General features: G+C 40.8%; 2 protein-coding genes and 1 long non-coding RNA gene across 3 annotated transcripts in view; 1 reads left to right on the top strand and 2 right to left on the bottom strand.

Moving 5' to 3' along the window:
- Positions 1–1,124: 1,124 nt before the first annotated feature.
- Positions 1,125–8,163, top strand: gmfg (glia maturation factor, gamma). Its single transcript, XM_051680103.1, has 7 exons — positions 1,125–1,265; positions 1,590–1,686; positions 3,461–3,510; positions 3,711–3,762; positions 3,986–4,066; positions 4,428–4,501; positions 7,635–8,163. The coding sequence occupies exons 1-7, from the start codon at positions 1,188–1,190 to the stop codon at positions 7,704–7,706; spliced, it is 504 nt and encodes a 167-aa protein (XP_051536063.1). The 5' UTR covers positions 1,125–1,187; the 3' UTR covers positions 7,707–8,163.
- On the bottom strand, positions 8,005–19,048 carry paf1 (PAF1 homolog, Paf1/RNA polymerase II complex component). The gene is made up of 14 exons (XM_051680093.1): positions 18,852–19,048; positions 18,348–18,377; positions 18,111–18,203; positions 16,390–16,511; positions 16,232–16,298; positions 16,024–16,125; positions 15,771–15,876; positions 15,614–15,682; positions 13,980–14,083; positions 13,754–13,870; positions 13,356–13,484; positions 13,153–13,258; positions 9,104–9,188; positions 8,005–9,012 (listed from the first exon to the last, which is right to left on the bottom strand). The coding sequence occupies exons 1-14, from the start codon at positions 18,896–18,898 to the stop codon at positions 8,705–8,707; spliced, it is 1,485 nt and encodes a 494-aa protein (XP_051536053.1). The 5' UTR covers positions 18,899–19,048; the 3' UTR covers positions 8,005–8,704.
- Positions 19,049–21,519: 2,471 nt separating this feature from the next.
- The window catches only part of LOC127430358 (uncharacterized), a 5,602-nt gene continuing 3,992 nt past the window's right edge, over positions 21,520–23,129 (bottom strand). The window contains exon 4 of the long non-coding RNA XR_007895436.1: positions 21,520–22,207. This is a non-coding gene — a long non-coding RNA (uncharacterized LOC127430358). The remainder of the gene's footprint in view (positions 22,208–23,129) is intronic.

Here is a 23,129-nt window from a genome sequence, read left to right as displayed (position 1 = left end):
AAAGTGCAAAATCATCGGATTTATATATATATATAGCATTGGGAATTGGGCATTCTAAATTGGGGAGAAATATGGGGAAGAAAAATAAAAAAAATTACAATTAAAAAAGAGAAACTATACAGTGTGATTACCTATATATTCAAGGGATGACCCATGGTGTAAGTATAACATATTGCAGTCACAGAAAACAAAATAATAAACATGAATGGTAAAATTAAAAAACACATTTAAAAAAAGATTGAAAAAAATAAGAAAAATAGCAGCATAAATAGCAGAGGCAAAAATATATATATATATTGATTATTTTTACTCTTTCAGACATTTTTGCTCATACTTTTATTCCCCCACTCATGCTTTGTTTTTCTTTGCTGCTGTTTCTACTTTATTATTTGGAAACAAAGAACTCTGAAACAAGAGCGAAAAAAAATTATGAGCACAAATGTCAGAGTAAATAATCAGAGAATTATAACCAATGAAAACAATATTTTATTTGCCTTTTTGCTATTTATGCTTCTATTTCCCTTGTTTTTTCAATATGTTTTAAATTTTATGATGCACGTTTATAATTTAGTTTTCTGTGACCGCAGTACATTCAACATTATATTGACACCACAGGGATGATATTAAAGAATAAAAGTGAGACTACAAATATAGAGAAAATATAAATGAAAATAAAAATAATATCACTCACCAACTGCACTACCATACAACACACTACTCCACTATTTCATTTTCTGTATGCATGGAATGGACATCAAGCCTCATATTAAATACTGCCAAGAATTAAGACATTTTTACTGACTTTGATTAAAAATGCAAAATGACTATTTGTATCTGTTATTATAACTGGATGCCACTCACTGAAGGAGGTCATGTGGCAGTAATGTAGTATGTTTGAAAAGTGTATATTTGCATACTATTTATAAATATATCATGCAGTATACAGCCTATACTACACATCATGCAGTACAATAGAACTCTATTCTGCACAATGCCAGTCATGTGTTTGGGTCATAACTGCAGCTGGAAACAACCACACAACAATCATTTAAGAGCAAAACTGAGCCATTACGGTTCAGTTAGATATGAAAATGTCAAGCTTGAAGGCACAAATTCTGTATAAATGCAAAAGATCTGTAATTAAAGAAACAAGAGGAGTATTTGAGTGTCATCCCGCCCTGTCTTACATGTCAGCAGCATCCTGTCACAAGAACTCAAAGAGGAACTTTACCAGAAACCCACAGACAGATCAGACCTGCAGGATGGTAAGACACTGCACAGACGCTTGTGTTAGATTTCACTTTATCATTGAAGAGTAATGTGAATAATGATGAGCTGCTGACAGAATCTGCTGTATGATGTGATCATGTTTGGTGGATACTTTCATTGAGACAGGAAGCAAACATCACAGCATCAGAGCAAACCAGCACTTCCTGTCCTAAATCTCTTACACACTTTCACTCAAAGACAAACTGGCTTGAAATTCTGTACAATTTTTGGTGTTGTTCTGTTTTAAGAACAGATTCAAGCTTATAGATGAAGTTGAAGTTCTACAGATTGTTGTTGTGAATTTGTTGCTGTTCTTACAGTCGAGTTCTTTAGTCGTGTGTGAGGTGGACGCCAGTCTGCAGGAGAAACTCAAGAAGTTTCGCTTTCGTAAAGAGACCAACAATGCAGCTATTCTGAGTGAGTGTCACTGGGACAACAAGGATAATGCTATTTACTTAAATGAAGAATCTTAAAGGGATAGTTCAGCCAAAAATGAAATCTCTGTCATCAATTACTCACCCTCACGTTGTTTCAAACCTGTATGACTTTGGTTCTTCTGTCAATCACAAATGGGGAAATTTCAAAGAATGCTGCCGCTTCTCTTTTTTGCATATAATGAAAGTGTTCGGAGACTTTCGAAAATGCTCTCCATCACCGCATACTTTGCAAAACGATGGCGTTAGGAAACTTCTCTAACATTCTGCCAAACATCTTCTTTTGTGTTCCACGACATGAGTAGGGTTGCCACCTGTCCAGGATTTTCCAGGATCGTCGCGGTTTTTGGCCATCCATCCTGGAAATATTCAATTCAATTCCGGGACGCAAAATGTCCTGGAACTTGTATATTTTCATGCGATGTGAGAAAGGTGCCCCGAGGTACTCGAGGTATTTTCACAACACGTTCAAACATATGAACCCTTGATTATAAGCACACTACGCAAGGAGGAGAATCAAATGCATTCATAAGAAAGTCGAATTAATTGTTTGGATGATTGGGCGTACCATTAATCTTAAAAATATTAACAGTTAGTTTATGTTTACACATTTATTTGATATCCTTTAGTTTAAATGTACAAATGTTTTTTTTTAACTTTATACATAACTTCATTCTTTATACATACATATTTATACATTTTAAAACATTTAAATGTTCAGTGTGAACTTTAAACTCCACCATAAAAGAACCATAAAAGAAAGCGTCTAATACCGTCAATCCGCGCATCTTATCACGTGACTGGTTGAGCGCGTTACCACGGAGACGTAGCGCGTGTGGAGGCTTCACGCTATTCTCCGCGGCATCCACGCACAACTCACCACGCACCCCACCGAGAGCGAGAACCACATTATAGCGACCACGAGGAGGTTACCCCATGTGACTCTACCCTCCCTAGCAACCGGGCCAATTTGGTTGCTTAGGAGACCTGGCTGGAGTCACTCAGCACACTCTGGATTCAAACTCACGACTCCAGGTGTGGTAGTCAGCGTCAATACTCGATGAGATACCCAGACCCCCATTAAATGTGTATCTTAAAAATAGGCTAAAATGTGTTTTTGTTGAGATTTCCTACTAAACGCGATAATATCCAAATGAAACAAGAAGTAAACAGTCATAAATAATATGTTTCTTTTACGATGGCCAGCGATATGTTTTTCGGTCATTGATCAGGTGTCCAGGATTTTTCCAGGCCCAAGGTGGCAACCGTATGATATGAGGTTTGGACCGACATAAGGGTGAGTAAATAATGACAGAATTTCCACTTTTGGGAAACTATTCCTTTTGCCCTTAAATGCATACATCAGGTCTTTAGTGACCCGGGTTATACCCACACCTCTTTTATATTCCTCAACTATTCTCTCATGAATAGTGCTGCAATAATAAAATGCCAAAATTGTCTAATTGCTTAATTACAGAAAGTGTATAGAGTCATTATTGACCTATGTATATGTAATAGTGTCGCATTATTAATTTCCACTTCCATAAATCATATTTTTATGATTATTATTTTATGTCTAAGTTTACTATCACAGGACATCTATTGCTTTGTTGATTACATAACAAATGAGTGCTGTATTCATGTAAATGAGGACTATATCCTGCGGGTGTCCTGCGCAACAGTTTCCAATCTTGACCTTGCTGATGTCATTCATGAAATGTAAAAAACCTCCTTAAATTCATATTTTCTTTCTCTAGTTAAGATTGATATGGAGAAACAGCTGGTCATTCTGGAGGAAGAATATGAGGTCGGTTTGGGTCTGATGATCACATAAACACACCTGTTATAATAATTAGTTATAAGCAGTTATAAACATAATTTGTGTATCATGAAATTCGTAGATGATTTCATTAAGCTGAGGATAAAGAGAAAATACTACTGAATCCAATACAGATTTTGTGGGTCTTGCATTGTCATGCATAGAAGTGATCTCTCTGTTTGTTTCAGGATATCTCACTGGACGAACTCAGACAAGAACTTCCAGAGCGTCAGCCGCGATATCCTTCTGCTATGTTGTAATACACTCTCTCAATCATACTGAGACAAACACATCCTGTAAGTTTTCAAACTGAGTGATGAGTCAAACTTATAGTCTAGGATGCAGTACATAGAGATTACTTTTAAAACAACCCTAACTATTCCTAGAAATCTGAGTTTTGGGTGCAAAAAGGGTTTAGACAGCGGAGAAAGTGTTGTGTGGTTTTCTTAACTCCAGTGCACATTTATAGTGTACAGTTATAAACTGACTCACAGTGATGGACGTGTGTCATATCCGCTCTGTTTCATCTTCTCCAGTCCTGTGGGTGAGTGAAGACCATAAACATCAGTTTATTACAGTATTAGTAAAGTACATGGTGATATAAAGACTGTCTGCCCAGCAAGAGGTTTCTGCTTTTTATCATTGTGTTTAATGTGATTTATACAGAGATTTAAAGGGATAGTTCACCCAAAAATGTAACTTCTGTCATCATTTACTCACCCACATGTCGACCCAAACCCTTATGACTTTCTCTCTTCCGTGCAACACAAAAGGAGATTTTAAGTAGAATGTTAGCCTCAGTCACCATTCACTTTCATTGTATGGAAGAAAGATGCAAAGAACGGTCCCTTGAAGAGCTGAAATGTTTAATGTCGATATGACGATGAATTGAAACTCTCTGACAGGATGTAAACCGGAGCAGCAGATGATGTACGCCGGCAGTAAGAACAGACTGGTGCAGTCAGCAGATCTCACCAAGGTAAACGCTGTATGTGTACGCAGTCATTTTTGTGCTTGTGTCGTCTTTGGACTCACACTGACACCTAGTGGTGTGGATGCTACTGATGGTGCGTTCAAGTCCTCCTGGGAAGTTTGTTCTTACGAGGTTGGAAATCGTAAATACGATGTGATGTGCGTTCAAGTGATTTTAGTGACAAAGAACGGACCCGGATTTCTTTTTCACTTACTAGCGAAGGCAAAGGCTGGAAGCTTTATTTAAGCACTAATGCAAAAAACAAAAATGAAGCTTGTTGCTGCTTAAACCAGCTAAATGATTCTTATTTTCTGGCAGGTTTTATCGTAATTTTACATGAAAAGTAAAAAAAATGCATAAAAACTAAAGCGCACAGACAATATCCACAAGTAAAACTGAATTATTACCAATAACAATTTTATTTCTGCCATAATTTTTAAAGGCCGAAACATACGCAAGTATGCAGACGCGAGCGCTTGGCCAATGCGTGGTCCTGTTGAACATACGTTACGTGCGCTCTTGCGTTGCTCTGGCGGTTACAAACCTCAGACCACAAGAGGGCGATAGATTTTCTTAGGCGTGACCACGAAACTGGTGCTGCATCTGAAACCAGGAATACGCTCCCTTTGTAGGCTGTATACAGTGGCAGGATGAAAATAAGATGCTTTTCCATTCTTTCAAAACAGCTGCCAGTTAAGCCATTAACTGATTAGGTGGCAAGTCGGCTGCCTATGTGACGCTCCTGTTCTACCATGTCTCTGGCATGGGAGGCGGGTGCATTAACAAGGAGGCAAAAGGCTACAGCCACTAGCGTCAGTCGCTAGTGCACCTCTTGAGGTCAGGAAAGTGAGGTTTATACATGTTGCACAGCTATCTATCAGCTGGCTCCCGTTACACTCACCCCCCTAAACCTCACTCCCATCTGGGTCACGGCACCATTGTGACACTCCTGTTCTACCCGCTCCGTACGGGACTCGAACCGGCGTCTCCGGCATGGGACTAGCAAGGAGGCTAAAGGCTACAGCCTCTATTGTCAGTCGCTAGTGCACCTCTTGAGGTCAGGAGAGTGAGGTTTATACAAGTTGCAAAGCTATCTATCTATCAGCTGGCCACCATTACACCTACATTTTCGGATGCAGCTTGGATGTGGTCGATGAGTTGATGGTTGAGGAGTACGAAGAGACACGGAGGAAAAACAAGTTCATTTGAATGGACGGGGGACAAAAAGTCATATATATTTTCAAAAAGATTCAACTCAAATTGCTGCCTTAGTCCGCTATGAAAATCCGCTCTAGCACCCCTTGTGGCAATGCTGAGAATGCAGCGCGTATTTGTGTTGTGTTATGAATTGAATGTTGACACATTTCACAACGCAACGATGCGTGAAATTGAGCTTGCTTAGCCAGGTGCATCTGCGTTCACGTCCTTGCATAGAGTATGTTTAAGCCTTAAGTCGACACACCCCTAACTCGGAAAGTCGGGGCTCAAAGAAAATCCAGAGTTTCCCACTCGTAATTATGACTTTGTGGTGGCGTTCATGTGCATTTAACTCATAAATACCATCATTCTGACATGACTTGAACACATGATATTAAGCTGGTCATGTGATCTCAACATGGCGGACCCCCATGTGGAGACGTAGAATAAAACTGCTTTTATAATTACTGATATAGAGTCTTTACTTCATGTGAGTGCTCATTATTTCAAAATTACTATTAATTTCTGTAGGAGTAAAATCTTTTTAATGAAAATAAATGTGCACCTTTAACAATTGTCTTTCTAGAGTTTATAGAGTGCTAGAGAAATAGGCTACACATTTTATAAACTTTAATAAATCTATATTTTTCACCTTTGCAGTCTGTAAAAATGAAAAGTACAGGAACAGGGACTGTTGTGTTTCAAAGATCTCAGGCAGAAACACAATAAAAGCTGAAGTAATTTCTGCGACACCTCAGCACCGCTGAATGGAACTGCAAAAATAAACATTGTATTCAAAACAGCTTTCTGGAGACGCCCCCCTTCTGCTATTGGTCAAACAAAGTCCCGCCCCCAACTCACACCATTGGTTGAGTAATAATGGTGGGCGGAGTCTAAGCGGTCGCTTAAAACAAATAGAGGATTTTAATAGCGCCACAGAGAAACAGTGTTTACAGTTTTCAAGAAAATTAACCTATGAATGGCATTTACAAGAAAGACAATTACACCCAACATTCTGTCCACTCCACAATTTCAATGTCAAAGTTTTAATGCAATTAACCATGGTGTTACTAATAAGGCGTTAAAGGGACAGTTCACCCAAAAATGAAAATTCTCTCATCATTTACTCACCCTCATGTCATCCCAGATGTGTATGACTTTCTTTCTTCTGCTGAACACAAATGAAGATTTTTAGAAGAATATCTCAGCTCTGTAGCTCCATGCAATGCAAGTGAATGGTGACCAGAACTTTGAAGCTCCAAAAAGCACATAAAGGCAGCATAAAAGTAATCCATAAGACTCCAGTGGTTTAATTCATGTCTTCAGAAGTGATATAAGTGTGGGTGAGAAACAGAACAATATTTAAGTCCTTTTTTTGCTTGAAATTCTTCTCCCTGCCCAGTAGGGGGCGATATGCATGAAGGATGTGAATCACCAAAAACACAAGAATGTGAAAGTGGAGATTTATAGTAAAAAAGGACTTAAATATCGATCTGTTTCTCATCCACTCCTATCATATCACTTCAGAAGACATGGATTACTTTTATGCTGCCTTTATGTGCTTTTTGGAGCTTCAAAATTCTGGTCACCATTCACTTGTATTGTATGAACCTACAGAGCACATTTGTGTCCAGCAGAAGAAAGACATGTGGGATGACATGAGGGTGAGTAAATGATGAGAGAATTTTCATTTATGGGTGAACTACCCCTTTAATACAGTAACCAACCATATTTAATTTTGTGGTTATTTAGATTTTGCTACAAAACACCACGGTGATACTACGGTTACTCCAAGTTGTTTTTGTACGGGAAGGTTAGGGTTAGGAGTTGGTCTTTAGGACTCTAAATAAACACCAGTGATGTCTCTATACTCTATATTAGTATTTAATTAGGGGTGAAAATAGTATCTGCAATTTAATAATTCACATCTGTCTCTCTGCAGATTTTTGAGGTTCGTAATCCAGATGATCTGACGGAGGAATGGCTGAAGGAGAAACTGTCATTCTTTCGCTGAAACATGACCAGAATCCTGAAATCACTTTGAAATAAAAGTGCAAAATGATCTCCGGTCAGCTCAAAGTTACTCCGTATAAAAAGTGTTCTCAAATATTTGCTTATAGGTCTTGTCATATGTAAAACTTTCTTGCATTTCTTGAGTCTGTAGAATGCTTCAGAATGACTGTAAGATTGAAGTTTTGTAGGTGTGGAGTTCAGCACATTCACTAACACACTGACAAGTACAATCGTTTGCAAATGGCATTTTCAGTCTTACAGCTGCTGTGAACGCTCCTCATCCAGAATGCAAACTCAGATTTAACTAAACTGTTGTTTATTTACAATGTTTTATACAGTAATGTGAGAGTGGACACTACTTAAAAAAATCAACAACACATTTACTAATACATGAGCACTCAGTCTACATCCATAATGAGAAACCAGAGAAATAAAACAGACTGGAACATCAAATCAAACTCTACAGTCTTATTCATTATCAAACACACTCATTCAGTTCATCTCTCATTACAATATCTGATATTAGAATTAATTACACACTGAACTGAAACAAATCACGGTCATATTTCTGTCCTCATCTAAAGTCATAAAGAGTGATCAAACGATCGGAAACTACAAGACAGATTTTGAGTCAGAAAATAAAATTATATTTTTTTCTGGGGAGCATTACTGCCATTTAGAACTCACCCAAAAATGACAATTCTGTCATCATTTACTCACCCTCATGTCGTTCGAAAACTGTATGACTTTCTTCTCTGGAATATAAAAGAAGAATATTCGGCAGAATGACAGACTCAGCCACTGCGTCTGTTTTCTAGACAATCAAAGTGAATGGTGACTGAGACTCTCGTTCTGCATAACATTCCCCTTTTATGTTGCACAGAAGATAGAAAGTCATACGGGTTTGGAACAACATGAGAGTGAATTTTCATTTTTGGGGCGAACTGTCTCTTTAAAGCATTTGAAAGCAGAAGTGTGTTTGTGTGACGCGTCAGTCTCTCATTCGCTGTCGCTGCCGTCACTCGAGTCGCTCGCTCTCTCACTCCCGCTCTGCTGTACGCTGCTGCTGGCGCTCCTCGCTCGCCCACCCTCGTCTTCCTCACTGTCATCATCAGAGCCGAAGATCTCCTCTTCATCACGAGCCTGTCGGTCGTCTCCGCTCTCACTGCCACTGCTCTTCCTCTCACGGCGCTTGGGGCCCTCCTCCTCCTCCTCCTCCTCATCTTCATCAGCCGGACGCTCCTCTTCCTCACGATCAGACTCACTCTCAGAGTTCTCACTGTCACTCGCCTGACCTCTCTCCTCACCTGAACACACAGACACACACATTAACACACACACACACACACACACACACACACACACACTGCACCTATCTAATGATGATGAAGATGTTACCAGAGTCCTGCAGGTCCTTGTCCAGGTCCAGTTCTTCCTCTTCATCCTCCGGCTCGTGATTCTCCAGCTGAGCTTTGCGAGCCTCCTGTCAATCAAACACATACACAAACAGATCAGTGTGTGTGTGTGTGTTCATGCATTAGTCAATATTTCATCATGTCATTCTCATTCATGTTGGTCAAATTCACTCTGACTACAATGCCGTATGATTTTAGTTGACAATAATGTGCAAACTGACACAAAACATGTAACAAACTGTAACAGACCGAATATTTAAACATATAAAAAAAAATTATAAATCACTTACAATTATTTCAACATGTATCAAACATATAAACTATGAATGTTTTTAATATGTAAGATTAAACAACATAATCTCAATTTTAGAAGTGACTCCTCACGTTTACACAGTTGAGGATCTTGCGTTACGTGTGGCGTGTTTTTAAAGAAACGGTGTATTCACAACACGAGTTACACATTCTGACTAGTTCAAGTTCAGCTGCTCACTGTCTGTGATGTAATCTGATGTTTATGTTGTGGATATATAGTGATGTCACATATACAGGATTGAGTGTTTGAGTGAGGTCATTAACCGTTAGTAAAGTTCATTGTTCAGCAGGGAAATACACAACATACATTCGTATGCAAAAGTTTGGGCACCCCATGCCAAATGACATGTTTTGTTGATTTTCCAAGTTAAAATAAGACAAGACAATCTTTTCAGTGAACACCTTTAAACTTAGACATATTTATGCAAATTGTTGTGCACATTTATTATTTATTTGCTTAATTTAACAGATGAAAAAAATAAATAAACAGTAGCTGGGTTTCTATCGTAATGTTGCATTTCTAAAAATTCGATCTTGTCGTGATGGAGCAGCTGAATGATCATCCTTGCATCGGAGATTTACAGGTTTGGAGCAATTGTACCCCGTTTTATTAAATGCTGCCTGGAGATGCCACAGAATAAGTGTAATATCTGATATAATGTGGGCTGAAATGGCTGCAAGATGCCCACAAGCCACCAGCCTGCGCGTACCTTGGAGCACCCGCTCTTAAAACTGTTCTGGCGGATTATGAGGTCCCACTTTAACAACCAGCTGTGGGTTAAAGATTTCCGAATATCAAGGGCTATGTTTGAAGAATTGTGTGACAAGGTCTTATCTTTCGTTGGGCTAGTCACATCAAGCTATCACACACTCACAACACATGCACGAATGGTCAAAACACGTCATCATTTTGCGAATAAACCGTTTTCATCACCTTAATTTTTTTCTCCCCAATATGGAATGCTCAATTCCCAATGCGCTCTAAGTCCTCGTGGTGGTGTAGTGACTTGCCACAATCCGGGTGGCGGAGGACGAATCTCAGTTGCCTCCACGTCTGAGACCGTCAATCCGTGCATCTTATCACGTGACTTGTTGAGTGTGTTACCGTGGAGACATAGCGCATGTGGAGGCTTCACGCTATTCTCCGCGGCATCCACGCACAACTCACCACACGCCCCACCGAGAGCGAGAACCACATTATAGCGACCACGAGGAGGTTACCCCATGTGACTCTACCCTCCCTAGCAACCGGGCCAATTTGGTTGCTTAGGAGGCCTGGCTGGAGTCACTCAGCACACCCTGGATTCAAACTCACGACTCCAGGTGTGATAGTCAGCGTCAATACTCGCTGAGATACCCAGAACCCCCTTAATGTGCATTTTAACTACTGCAAAATTCTAGAAAATTCACCTCCTCCTAACGCATTAAATGTTAAGCGAATTATGAGAGTTTATTTGCATGTCAAGCACTTACATTCAGGATTTCTTATGCACAATATCAAAATGTGCATGAAAACAGTTGGATTGAAACCCAGCTAGTAAATGTGGCAGGTGCAGAAGTTTGGACACCCTTTCGTTCGGTACTTAGTAACTCCACCTTTGGCAGAAATCACAGATTATAAATGTTTCTTGTAGCCTGCTGACAGTCAGAACCCTTCTAATACGGGAGCCTGCAGCATTACGCGGAGGTCCCGTAGACATTCTATTACAGTACACTGGCGAGGAGATAAGAGGACGTTCTTTTTGAATGGATGTCTATGGAGGAGATGCTTCAGTACGCTGAATAAAAAGCTTTTGTGAGAAAACAGCTCATCTAAACAACAGCTCACACTAAACAACCCTTTTGGAATGAACTATGTGTGGAGTTTACTACCATGAATTGATGTTTTATAAGAGACACTGACAATTTTGTGACAGATAGGTGTCAGTTTACGGCTCTCCTGATTCATTGGTAAACGGTGACTTACTGTCGTAACTGACCGCTGACCGTTATGCTAACAGTCTTTCTATTCTTCCTTGAGGAATTTCCCCCACTCTTCCTTACAGAATGCTTCTAGTTCAGCAATATTCTTATGGCGTCTCGCATGCACGGCATGTTTTACATCTACCCGGAGATTTAGACAAATAAATAATAAATGTGCACAACAATTTGCATAAATATGTCTAAGTTTAAGGGTGTTCAATGAAAAGATTGTCTTGTCTTTTTTTACTTGGAAAATCAACAAAACATGTCATTTGGCCTGGTGTGCCCAAACTTTGTACTGGATTATTTACATCAATATTAAACAAATAATTAAATAAATAACAGGGTTACTGCATCATTAATATCCTGCAATATTATTGTTCTCGTCATATTTTCGTCAACAGTATGTTTGAATTAAAACTGATTATCGTCATGACATGTCTTTGACTCGTCTTGTTATCACTGACACAGTCAAAAACCCTTCGGCAACATTTTATCAGACATTTCGCTGACATGATTAACACTGCATATGTACCACCCCTGGAGTCATGAGTTTGAATCCAGGGCGTGCTGAGTGACTCCAGTCAGGTCTCCTAAGCAACCAAATTGACCCGGTTGCTAGGGAGGGTAGAGTCACATGGGGTAACCTCCTCGTGGTCGCTATAATGTGGTTCTCGCTCTCAGTGGGGCGCGTGGCGAGTTGTGCATGGATGCCGCGGAAAACAGCGTGAAGCCTCCACACACGCTACGTCTCCACGGTAACGCGCTCAACAAGTCACATGATAAGATGCGTGGATTGACGGTATCAGACGTGGAGGCAACTGAGATTCGTCCTCCGCCACCCAGATTGAGGCGAGTCACTACGCCACCACGAGGACTTAGAGCGCATTGGGAATTGGGCATTCCAAATTGAAAAAAAAACCACTGTATATGTATCATACTATTTATTGCAATCCATTCTATATACTAAACTATCACATAAACTATACTTCCATTACTTATAAAAAAAAATAAATAAATAAAAAAAAAATAAACATTTAGCAGAATGTTCATGCTGCTCTTTTCCATACAATTAATGTAGATGGGGACTGATGCGGTTAAGCTGACAAGGACTTAAATTCCAGTCTGTTCCTCACACAAAGCTATTACATGACTTCAGAAGACTTGAATATAGCACACGAGTCATTTGAACTAGTTTACTTCTAAGATATTTAATGGTGCTTTTTTGTCATTTTGGAGTTTGACAGCCCCTGGTCACTGTTTGCCTCAATGAGCGCGTTTACATGCACGACAAAGTGTGCTCACACAATAAATGCCTTTCCATTATCGGTGTGAGGTGATAAACGGATTAAGAATAAACTAATCGACACAGGTAGATGTTTGCCCATTACACTGATTTCGTGTTGCATGTAAGTGGCGTTCTTACCAGCTTATTCAATGTGTGCTCGTGTTCAGCGCATGACTGTTCACGGACTGACGTCAAACACACAGAATATCCAGATTATTTTCCTTGCTTTGTTGTCAATTTTAAATAAGATGATTTTTGGGAGTTATCAGCGTATTTTTGTGCATATAAACGGGCTCAGTGTCTGGAAAAGAGCAGCGTGAACATTCCACCAAACATCTCCTTTGGTGTTCCACTGAAGACAGTCAGACCGGTTTGTAACGACATGAGGGTGAGAAAATGAAGTGAAACAAAAGTATATTTGAAAAATGAACTCAAATAAAACTAAATATAATGTTGTAGTGTGCACTGACCTGAGCTTCCAGCTCTTTCTCGTTCATGTCTCTGTGTTTACACACCAACACTGCGTTTGTAGATGACTGAGCGCCAACCTTCGCCCGCCGCTTGCTCAGACGCACCCTGACACACACACACACAGGTCATTAAAACTCTTCACAGCACAAGTGCGTGCTTGATCAGTGTGGGGGCGGAGCCCGTCTGTGTGATTGACAGTTACCTGGTCTCCAGCTCATTATAATAAACTCCATCGCTGTCTCTGAAGATGAAGAAATAATTCTCCTCGTATCCTTTACTGGCCTTGTTCTTCACGTTCCAGTTATACTCACGAGCGATTTTATAATCGTACCTGCACACACACACACACACACACACACATTACAGATATCAGAGTGTGTCGACCCATCAGAACCGATTACATTTTCACACAGTTGCAGCTATAAGTGATCCGTCTGAGAGAAGGTGTTCGTGTTATTTTTTAACATGCATGTGAAACACAGTTTTCAGTCAGTTAGTGTTTGGAAGTCTGACACATACTGTGGGACACTGTGACCTAAATGGGTGGAACAGGATGGAAAATCATGTGAATGTGTGTTTGACTGTGTGTTTGTGTCTTACACTTCATCAGGCATGAACTCCAAGTCTTCTTCGACGTCTCTCTTGCGTTTGCGCATCGTGTCTTCATTCGGCAGGAAGTACGCCACAAACTGATTACCCTCTTCATCCATCATACCCCTGAACACACACACATACACACACAATAACTCCGACGTTAATAACACACAACCACAAACTTTGAGATCAAAACAGTTCTGATTGTTAATCGTCCAGGGTTCACACACACCTGATCATGGCCTGTGACATCATATCCACTCCTGCTGGTGCAGAAACATCTTTAGGTGCCGGATCAGAATCGAAGATGACTTGAGCACATGGATTAATCCACATCTGACAGACAGACAGAGACAGATGTGGGCATTTCAAGTAATGATCTTCTTTCACATTTCCAGGTTTGGAATTCGGAAGTAAACTATTGCAACGTAAACTTCTATAACATCAAACGTTATTTTTGCATTCATATTTGCTCCAGTAGAAAGATGGCTAATTTACTGTCACTCCCTCAGCAGCTGTATCTGAAACCATATCGTAGCAGTGTTAACTAGTTTTATCAAATTAATTCCACGATAATATAACACAAAGTATAATGTTGTAAATTTACACAAATAATTGAAAAAAATAGGGGTCTGGGTATCTCAGCGAGAATTGATCCTGACTCTCACACCTGGAGTCACGAGTTTGAATCCAGGGTGTGCTGAGTGACTCCAGTCAGGTCTCCTAAGCAACCAAATTGGCCCGGTTGCTAGGGAGGGTAGAGTCACATGGGGTAACCTCCTCGTGGTTGCTATAATGTGGTTCTCGCTCTCAGTGGGGTGTGTGGCGAGTTGTGCGTGGATGCCGCGGAGAACAGCGTGAAGCCTCCACACGCGCTACGTCTCCACGGTAACGTACTTAAGCCACATAAGATGCGCGGATTGACGGTCTCAGACGCGGAGGCAACTGAGATTCGTCCTCCGCCACCCGGATTGAGGCGAGTCACTACGCCACCACGAGGACTTAGAGCGCATTGGGAATTGGGCATTCCAAATTGGGGAGAAAAATAAATAAAATAAATAAATAAATAAATAAAATAATTGAAAAAATAAAATTGTTTGCTAGGTTTATGCTAATGAATAAGGTGGAAACGAGTCATCACGGTCTGTGAAGAGTCCATAATGAGCTAAAGATTATCTTATGTTTTATTATGTGTGTGTGTGTGTGTGTAAATGTGTATTTGTATGTGTGTGTGTGTATTTGTGTTAGTGTGTGTGTGTGTAAATGTGTATGTGTGTGTGTTTTGTGGAAGTGTGTGTGTGTGTGTGTAAATGTGTATTTGTATGTGTGTGTGTATTTGTGTTAGTGTGTGTATTTGTGTAAGTGTGTGTGTGTATTTGTTTGTAGTGTGTTTGTAAATGTATGTATGCGTGTGTGTGTGTGTGTGTGTATTTGTATGTGTATTTGTGTTAGTGTGTGTGTGTTTTGTGTGTATTTGTGTAAGTGTGTGTGTGTAAATGTGTATTTGTATGTGTGTGTGTGTGTGTGTGTGTGTGTATTTGTGTTAGTGTGTGTATTTGTGTAAGTGTGTGTGTGTAAATGTGTATTTGTATGTGTGTGTGTGTGTGTGTGTGTATTTGTGTTAGTGTGTGTATTTGTGTAAGTGTGTGTGTGTAAATGTGTATTTGTATGTGTGTGTGTGTGTGTGTATTTGTGTTAGTGTGTGTATTTGTGTAAGTGTGTGTGTGTAAATGTGTATTTGTATATGTGTGTGTGTGTGTATTTGTGTAAATGTGTGTGTATTTGTGTAAATGTGTGTGTGTGTATTTGTTTGTAGTGTGTTTGTAAATGTATGTATGCGTGTGTGTGTGTGTGTGTGTGTGTAACCTTAAAGTCAGGGAACACAGGCAGCACCTCCACCGGTGTGACTCTGGGTTTACTGTAATGCTGAGCAATCTGTAACATGCACAAGAGAAAAGTGAATTACAAACACAAACTCATCATGTTGTAAATGTGTATAATAACTGTATGTGTGTGTACTGACAGACTTCTGTGCATCCTCAAACGTCTTCTCAATAGCAGCGATCTGACTGTCTCTGTCCTTATAGATCTCCTCTTCTGTGAACTGCTGCTTCACTGACACACCGATCCTACACACACACACACACACACACACACACACACACACACACACACACACAGGTCACGTGACAATAAGCTCAAGCCATTCTTCATATTGAAATGCGAGACAGACATGTACTTTCGGTCAGTAAGACAGATATTTGCATCTCACTCACTTCACTTCCACCTTCTCGTTGGAGACGCCGTATCTGTTGAACTCTGTGGAGATGTACTCCGTCTTTCTCATCCACGGCACCACCTTCGCATGCTGCTGCGACCTGAAACACACACACACACACACACACACATCTGTGTCAGAGCTGGGGTCAAAGGTCAGAGAATGATGTCTCAACCCCATGAAACACTGCAGTTGATCTCTTGTACCTCTTTGAGCTGGACGGAGCCTGAATCTCCTCTTCTAGAAGTTTCTCATCAGCAGGATCCAACAGAACTGAAACACACAGGTGTTGGTGAGGCATTTGAGATTGCAGGATAAAGTGGTGTGTATCAGTGTTGATGATGGGTGTGTGTGTGAGACTCACTGTTCGGGTCGATGCGGTATGTATCAGGGTTAATGAGGTCGATAGTGACGCCCAGATCAGGTTCAGTAAGCAGCTCATGTTTGTGTTGTTTCTCTAGTGATGTGGCTTTATACTGCACAAACCTGCAACACACACACACACACACACACACACAACGCACACATCACTGCAGACACACTCATATTCCACAAGCCCACAAAATCATCATTCCCTCATCATTTACTTACCTGACTTTCCTTCTTATGCGGAACACAAAGATATTTTGATGGAGATCAGGTGTTTGTACAGTACAAGTCAATGGGGTCCAAAACTTTCAAGCTAAAGGCAGCATAAATTTAATCCATATGAAACAAAATGAGAGAAGCTTATTCACACACTTCCATGCGATTGACGCATGTGCAGAGCGCTGTGCACACACCAGACACAATGTTTCACGCATTTAAATGCAGACTTAAGTTCAAGACATCTTTTTTTTTTTAAATGTACCCTGCTCGTCAAAAGGTTGATAGTGTTGTCAGACACTAGAAAATGAAAATGCAACATTTATGTATAATGAAATTTAGGTACATATTATTTATTATACATGTTGCCAGCACTACAGGGAGAAAATAAATTAGGAAAATACTGTACGCTTGCTCCTGAATTGCTTAAATAATAATAATAAGTAAATATTTTGGAATACTTTTGACGTTCCGTGCTGAAAAAGAAACAAATTAATTCAAAACTACTTGCATGAATAACACAAAATGGGTGTCGTTTTAAAGACTTTACAATGCATACAGGCAATATAACCAACTCTTACCAGGTGCTTTTTAATTTGCTGACAAATTAGAAGTATTGTGTTTCCATAACTTATGAAATATGATTACTGTACACATACTGTCAAACATACAGTCAAATCATTCTGCTGATTGGAGAAAAGGTGCACGCCAGGCTACGGTGTAGGTTTGATGTAGAAGTGTAAATCAGCCTTAAGAGCTTAAATTTGAATCAGTTTCTCACCGATCATATTGCTTCAGAAGACATGGATTAAACCACTGGAATCGTATAGATTACCTTAATGATGCCTTTATGTGGGGGGCCTGGGTAGCTCAGCAAGTAAAGACGCTGGCTTCCACCCCTGGAGTCGTGAGTTTGAATCCAGGGTGTGCTGAGTGACTCCAGCCAGGTCTCCTAAGCAACCAAACTGGCCCGGTTGCTAGGGAGGGTTGAGTCACATGGGGTAACCTCCTCGTGGTTGCTATAATGTGGTTCTCGCTCTCAGTGGGGCACGTGGCGAGTTGTGCGTGGATGCCGCGGAGAATAGCGTGAAGCCTCCACACGCGCTACGTCTCCGTGGCAGCGCACTCAACAAGTCACATGATAAAATGCGCGGATTAACGGTCTCAGACGCGGAGGCAACTGAGATTCATCCTCCGCCACCCAGATTGAGGCGAGTCACTACGCCACCATGAGGACTTAGAGCGCATTGAGAACTGGGCATAAATCATGCCTTTATGTGCTTGAAAATGTTGGACCCCATTGACTTGCATTGTATGGACAAAAACCTAATTCATTCTTCAAAACATCTTTATTTGTGTTTCACAAAAGAAAGAAAGTCACGCAAGTTTGTGACAGCATTAGGCTGCATAAATGATGAGCGTATGATCATTTTTGAGTGAACCGTTGCTTTAAATTTGAGGCATACAGCAGCAGTGTGTGTATGAACACAGATCAGATACCTGTGCTGGTCAAACGGATACGTGATGAACTTCGGATCAAATGGGATATCAGGAAGACTGTTGGCATATTTCACTCTGCACACCACACCAGATCTACAGCACATCAGAAAACACACAAGAGGTCAACATCACAACAGCATAATCATTAAAGAGTAGCTTTGGATAAACACAGCTGTTAAATGAATGAATATAAAGTATCACAGCAGAGCTCGAGCTCAGTGACATCATCATCATCACCTCTCTGGGACGCTTCTGTGCGCCGAACTCCTGCAGAAAACACAAAATACACACACAATACACATCAGACATACACAAGACAAGATTATTTATCACAATGAGACATGATCAGACCAGAGACATAATCTGATAAATAATAATAACAAGAAGAAGAATTTCTGCTGGCTCTGATCAGATGTTTGTAAACACCCAGTGTTGAAAGTTTTTACACTGGCTGCCAAAATAAGTTCTGAACACTTTTTTTTTTTTTTTTTCAAATTGTAATAGTAATTTTTCACGTTATTAATGTCCTGACTATACATTGTGATCAGTTGAATGCCACTTTGGTGAATAAAAGCACCAATTTCTTTCCATAAGAGCAAAATCTGTACATTATTCCTAACTTTTGGCTACCAGTGTATATCAGAAAGTTGTGAATGTGTTTAAAGCGTTTAAATCAGTGTATTAGTGAGGATTCCATTTGTTTACATCAAATTAGTGTATTATAAAAGTTGTTTTTCTCACCGGTGTCCGTCCTCCCGCTGCGCTTGTGTCTGTATAGTGGGAGCCATGAAGGACAAAATAAACGCGATTCCTCCACACAAATGTTGAACAAACAGCGCAAAACTGTTAAATTAACAAAGAATTCAAACGAGTTCCGCGACAGAAACAACAGCAGCGTGTTTGACTTCCGCCCCGAAAGCAGCTGCCCCGCTCACTGCCTGAGACAAACACACATATTCACTTTTTAAAACTGATTATATACAATAATGTATATCATTAGGTTGGTTTGAAAACGTATTATTATTATTAGTGGTGCTTGCGAAGCAAAGCATCACTATTATAATCTCACATACTTATTATTATTCTTCCGTACACAACTTAGGCACCTAACTCGTCCCGTGCCGTAGGCCCACGAGTGAGGTGTCAAAACATACTATGGAAAGGGATTTTTTCCTACTATGACAAGCTAATGACAAAAATTTGTCTTACGATATCTCCCAATCAGAATGTCGTAGAAGAAATGGGGGCGGGCTCATTTCACTCGGGCTACAAATCAGTCTTTTAGTATCATATTGGAAACTACTTAGCCACGCCCTAGCAACCATTTAGACCACCCTAGCAACCAAACCGCATTGACTTAAATTCAAAATGGCTCAGACTGTAGAGACTTCATCGATGGCTCGTATGTCTCAGGCCAGCAAGCAGCCTGTTTAGTATCACCCTGGCAACTGCCTAGCAACCATATTGCAAAACCCATATCTGCACCACAACGTCATACAGACTTCATCTTTGGCCTTTTTTTTTTTTTTTTTTTTTTTTTTTTAATCAGACTAGCAAGCAGCCTTTAAGTATCATCCTGGAAACGACTTAGCCATGCCCTAGCAACCATTTAGTCCACCCTAGCAACCCAAACTCTTAGACTTCCATTCATAATGGTAAGAATGATATCTACAAATCAGAAAGTCATAGAGATTTCAGGTTTGGATTATTTCACTCAGGCCAGCAAGGAGCCTTGTTAGTATCACCCTGGCAACTGCCTAGCAACCAAAAGGGATTACCCTAGCAACCGAGTGGCAAAAAACATATCTCTGCACAAGAACATAGTAGAGACTTCCAGACTGGCACATTTGACTCAGGCTTGCAAGGAGCCTTTTGAATATCATCCTGGCAACTGCCTAGCAACCAGAAGGGGTCACCCTAGTAATCCAGTAGCAAAACATATCTCTGCACCAGAACATTTTAGAGACCTCTGGGTAAGCTCATTTTACTCAGGCTGGCAAGGAGCCTTGTTAGTATCACCCTGGCAACTGCCTAGCAACCAGATGGGGTCAACCTAGCAACCGAGTAGCAAAACATATATCTCTGCACCAGAACATTTTAGAGACTTCCGGGTAGGCTCATTTTACTCAAGATAGAAAGCATCCCATTTATTGTTACCCTGGCAACTGCCTAGCAACCATGGAACAACAGCAATATCTCTGCACCAGAAAATCCTACAGTCATTGGGGTGGACTCTTTCAACTTGGGGCAGTTGGTGGGTCATTTGCAACTCTTTGTACATTTTATCTAAATTGGATTTACTTTGATGTTGCAGCACAACATCCTCCAGTCAATGAATGTTGTTATAACTGTGGTTATAAAAAGTGTTCACAGCACACAATATTATTATGAAAATTTCTTGATGATTTTTTCACTCATTTTTATGTTATTATTGACAGTTGTTTGGATGTGAGTGAAGGATATTCTGAAAATATAATATTAGATAAACTGATATGAATTAACTGTTATTGCACTTCTGATTTTAACACTCAGATTTATAGTTGCCTCCGCTTCTGAGACCGTCAATCCGTGCATCTTATCACGTGACTCGTTGTGCATGACACCACGGAGACTCAGAGCATGTGGAGGCTCATGCTACTCTCCACGATCCACACACAACTTACCACACGCCCCATTGAGAGTGAGAACCACTAATCATGAGGAGGTTACCCCATGTGACTCTACCCTCCCTAGCAACCAGGCCAGTTTGGTTGCTTAGGAGATCTGGCTGGAGTCACTCAGCACACCCTGGATTCGAACTCGCTGAGCTACCCAGGCCCCTATTCTTTTTTTGGGGGGATTTTTCCCCATTTTCACCCAATTTAGAATGTCCAATTCCCAACGCGCTCTAAGTCCTCATGGCGGCGTAGTGACTCGCCTCAATCCGGGTGACGGAGGATGAATCCCAGCTGCCTCAACGTCTGAGACCGTCAATCCCTGCATCTTATCACGTGACTTGTTGAGCGCGTTGCCATGGAAACATAGCGCGTGTGGAGGCTTCACGCCACCCACCGCGGCATCCACACTCAACTCACCATGCGCCCCACCAAGAGCAAAAACCACATTATAGCAACCACGAGGAGGTTACCTCATGTGACTCTACCCTCCCTAGCAACCGGGCCAATTTGATTGCTTAGGAGACCTGACTGGAGTCACTCAGCACACCCTGGATTCGAACTAGTGAACTCCAGGGGTGGTAGCCAGCGACTTTACCACTGAGCTACCCAGGCCCCCCAGGCCCCTATTCTTATTTTTATTATTTTTTGAATATGAGGCACTCTGATGTCACAAAGGGAACCAATGAACAGCAATGAGAAAATAAAATGAGAATCAAATGATTGAGTGAATGTGTATGATGCATCATGTTTTTATTTCCACAGAATCACATGTGGAGTTTCTGGCTGGAGGTTATTTTCATTTGTCATTTATTAGATACAACACACTTTAAACAATTCACTGCTTTATTATTTGCAAAATTAGTACAAAAAAAAAAAAAAGGTAAAATAATTAGAAATAGCTGATACAATGCACTGGAAGTACAGCAGAAATTCTGACTCTTTTCAAAGAGGAAACTGTTAAACTCAATCAGCAACTGTGCTGTTATACATCAAATAAACAAATGTATAATCTTATGAATGAAATATTTCATTATGTTGCCCTCTTAATAAACTGAACATTCTGTTTGTTTTATAATGAAACTGATTTCAGCATGCACACATGGACAGTGTGTGTCTCTGTGAGAGTTTATACACGTGTCGATTCACACATGAAACAACGCTCGTCAAAGATGTCTTATATGTTTTTTACAGGTGCAACTGAAGCTGCTATGTGACAGTGAACTCTACGGAGAGCAGAATCTCTAAAGGCAGTTTCTACAAACTCTTTAATCCACGTGTCATCACAGACTCTGATTGGCTCTCATTCGCTTCATGAGAGATGATGACATCACTGATAACCCTTCTGATCAAGCCAAGCCTTCTTTCCCTTTGGTCTTTGCACGACTCTCCAACGTGATGACATCACTTCCTCAGGTTTGCATATGTGCAGTGAGATCAGTTCTGCACCAGAAGCAGACCAGAAACCTCAATGTCAGAAATATTGTAATATAAGCAAATGAAAACAACCCAAACACATTCACGCCAACAGCCAGCACTCTTTATAATCAACCGCACTTGTTTTAGTATTGATAGTGTTGTTTTTGTGTGGCAGGACCGTGACATCATCGTCCTATGTCTGTCTCGTGTTTCATTTTCTATCTCTGTGTGAGCGCACGGGTTCGGTTGTGATTTTCCTGCCGTGCGCTCCTCTGTTGGTCTCATGTTTCATGTTCGGAGCGTGGTGTCTGGATCCTGACTTCCCTGTCTGGTTCGGTTTCAGTTGGTGTCGGCATTACGGACACTCATGCTCCCGGGAGGCCACCTCCATACCTCCACGGGTTCCACGGGTGCGCCTCGTGTTGCACGGCACGCCCGGGTCGCGAGCTATCTTCACATTGTGCTGAAGTGCGGTCGCTTCGGTTTGAGGTGTTAGGTGTGTGTGGCTGAACTCTTGCAAGGGTGTCCTGTCGTGTTTTTTGTCGCCTGTTGCATGCATCACATGGCGTTTGCCTCGCTGTGTACGCTCAGGTTTCGTTTAGTGTGAGAATGCGTGGCATCGCTTTGTTTGCCATTGCTACGCATTCTCTCGTCTTGTCTGTCGATTGGCATGAGCGTATATCGCCTTATTGTCTTGGCGATGTGCGCTCATGCCATTCGGGTGTTTTCAAACACATGGCTTTGTTATTGTTTCTGTGTTGCCGCATGTCTCTCTGTCTTACGTCATACCCCGCCTCCTTGTTTGCCCATTATTAGTTTATTAGTCACACCTGCCCTGTCTGTTAACCTGTTGATTTCTCTCCCTATTTTAGTCTCCTCGTGTGTGCTGTCCAGTGCCAGTTTGTCTTGTTTCGTGTCTCATGTCGGTCTGGTTTGTTACCGCTGT

This window comes from Myxocyprinus asiaticus, chromosome 39 (genome assembly GCF_019703515.2).
Source record: "Myxocyprinus asiaticus isolate MX2 ecotype Aquarium Trade chromosome 39, UBuf_Myxa_2, whole genome shotgun sequence".
Taxonomy (NCBI): domain Eukaryota; kingdom Metazoa; phylum Chordata; class Actinopteri; order Cypriniformes; family Catostomidae; genus Myxocyprinus; species Myxocyprinus asiaticus.
This window is presented reverse-complemented; position numbering and strand designations above follow the sequence as displayed.

Coding starts and splice junctions, on each gene's coding strand:
- paf1 (XM_051680093.1), bottom strand. CDS start 18,898: ATGGCTCCCACTATACAGACACAAGCGCAGCGGGAGGACGGACACCG. Junction 16,126..16,231: donor GCTCCGTCCAGCTCAAAGAG/GTACAAGAGATC, acceptor TGTGTGTTTCAG/GTCGCAGCAGCATGCGAAGG. Junction 13,871..13,979: donor ATGTCACAGGCCATGATCAG/GTGTGTGTGAAC, acceptor GTGTGTGTTCAG/GGGTATGATGGATGAAGAGG.
- gmfg (XM_051680103.1), top strand. CDS start 1,188: ATGTCAGCAGCATCCTGTCACAAGAACTCAAAGAGGAACTTTACCAGA. Junction 1,687..3,460: donor CAACAATGCAGCTATTCTGA/GTGAGTGTCACT, acceptor TTCTTTCTCTAG/TTAAGATTGATATGGAGAAA. Junction 4,502..7,634: donor AGTCAGCAGATCTCACCAAG/GTAAACGCTGTA, acceptor GTCTCTCTGCAG/ATTTTTGAGGTTCGTAATCC.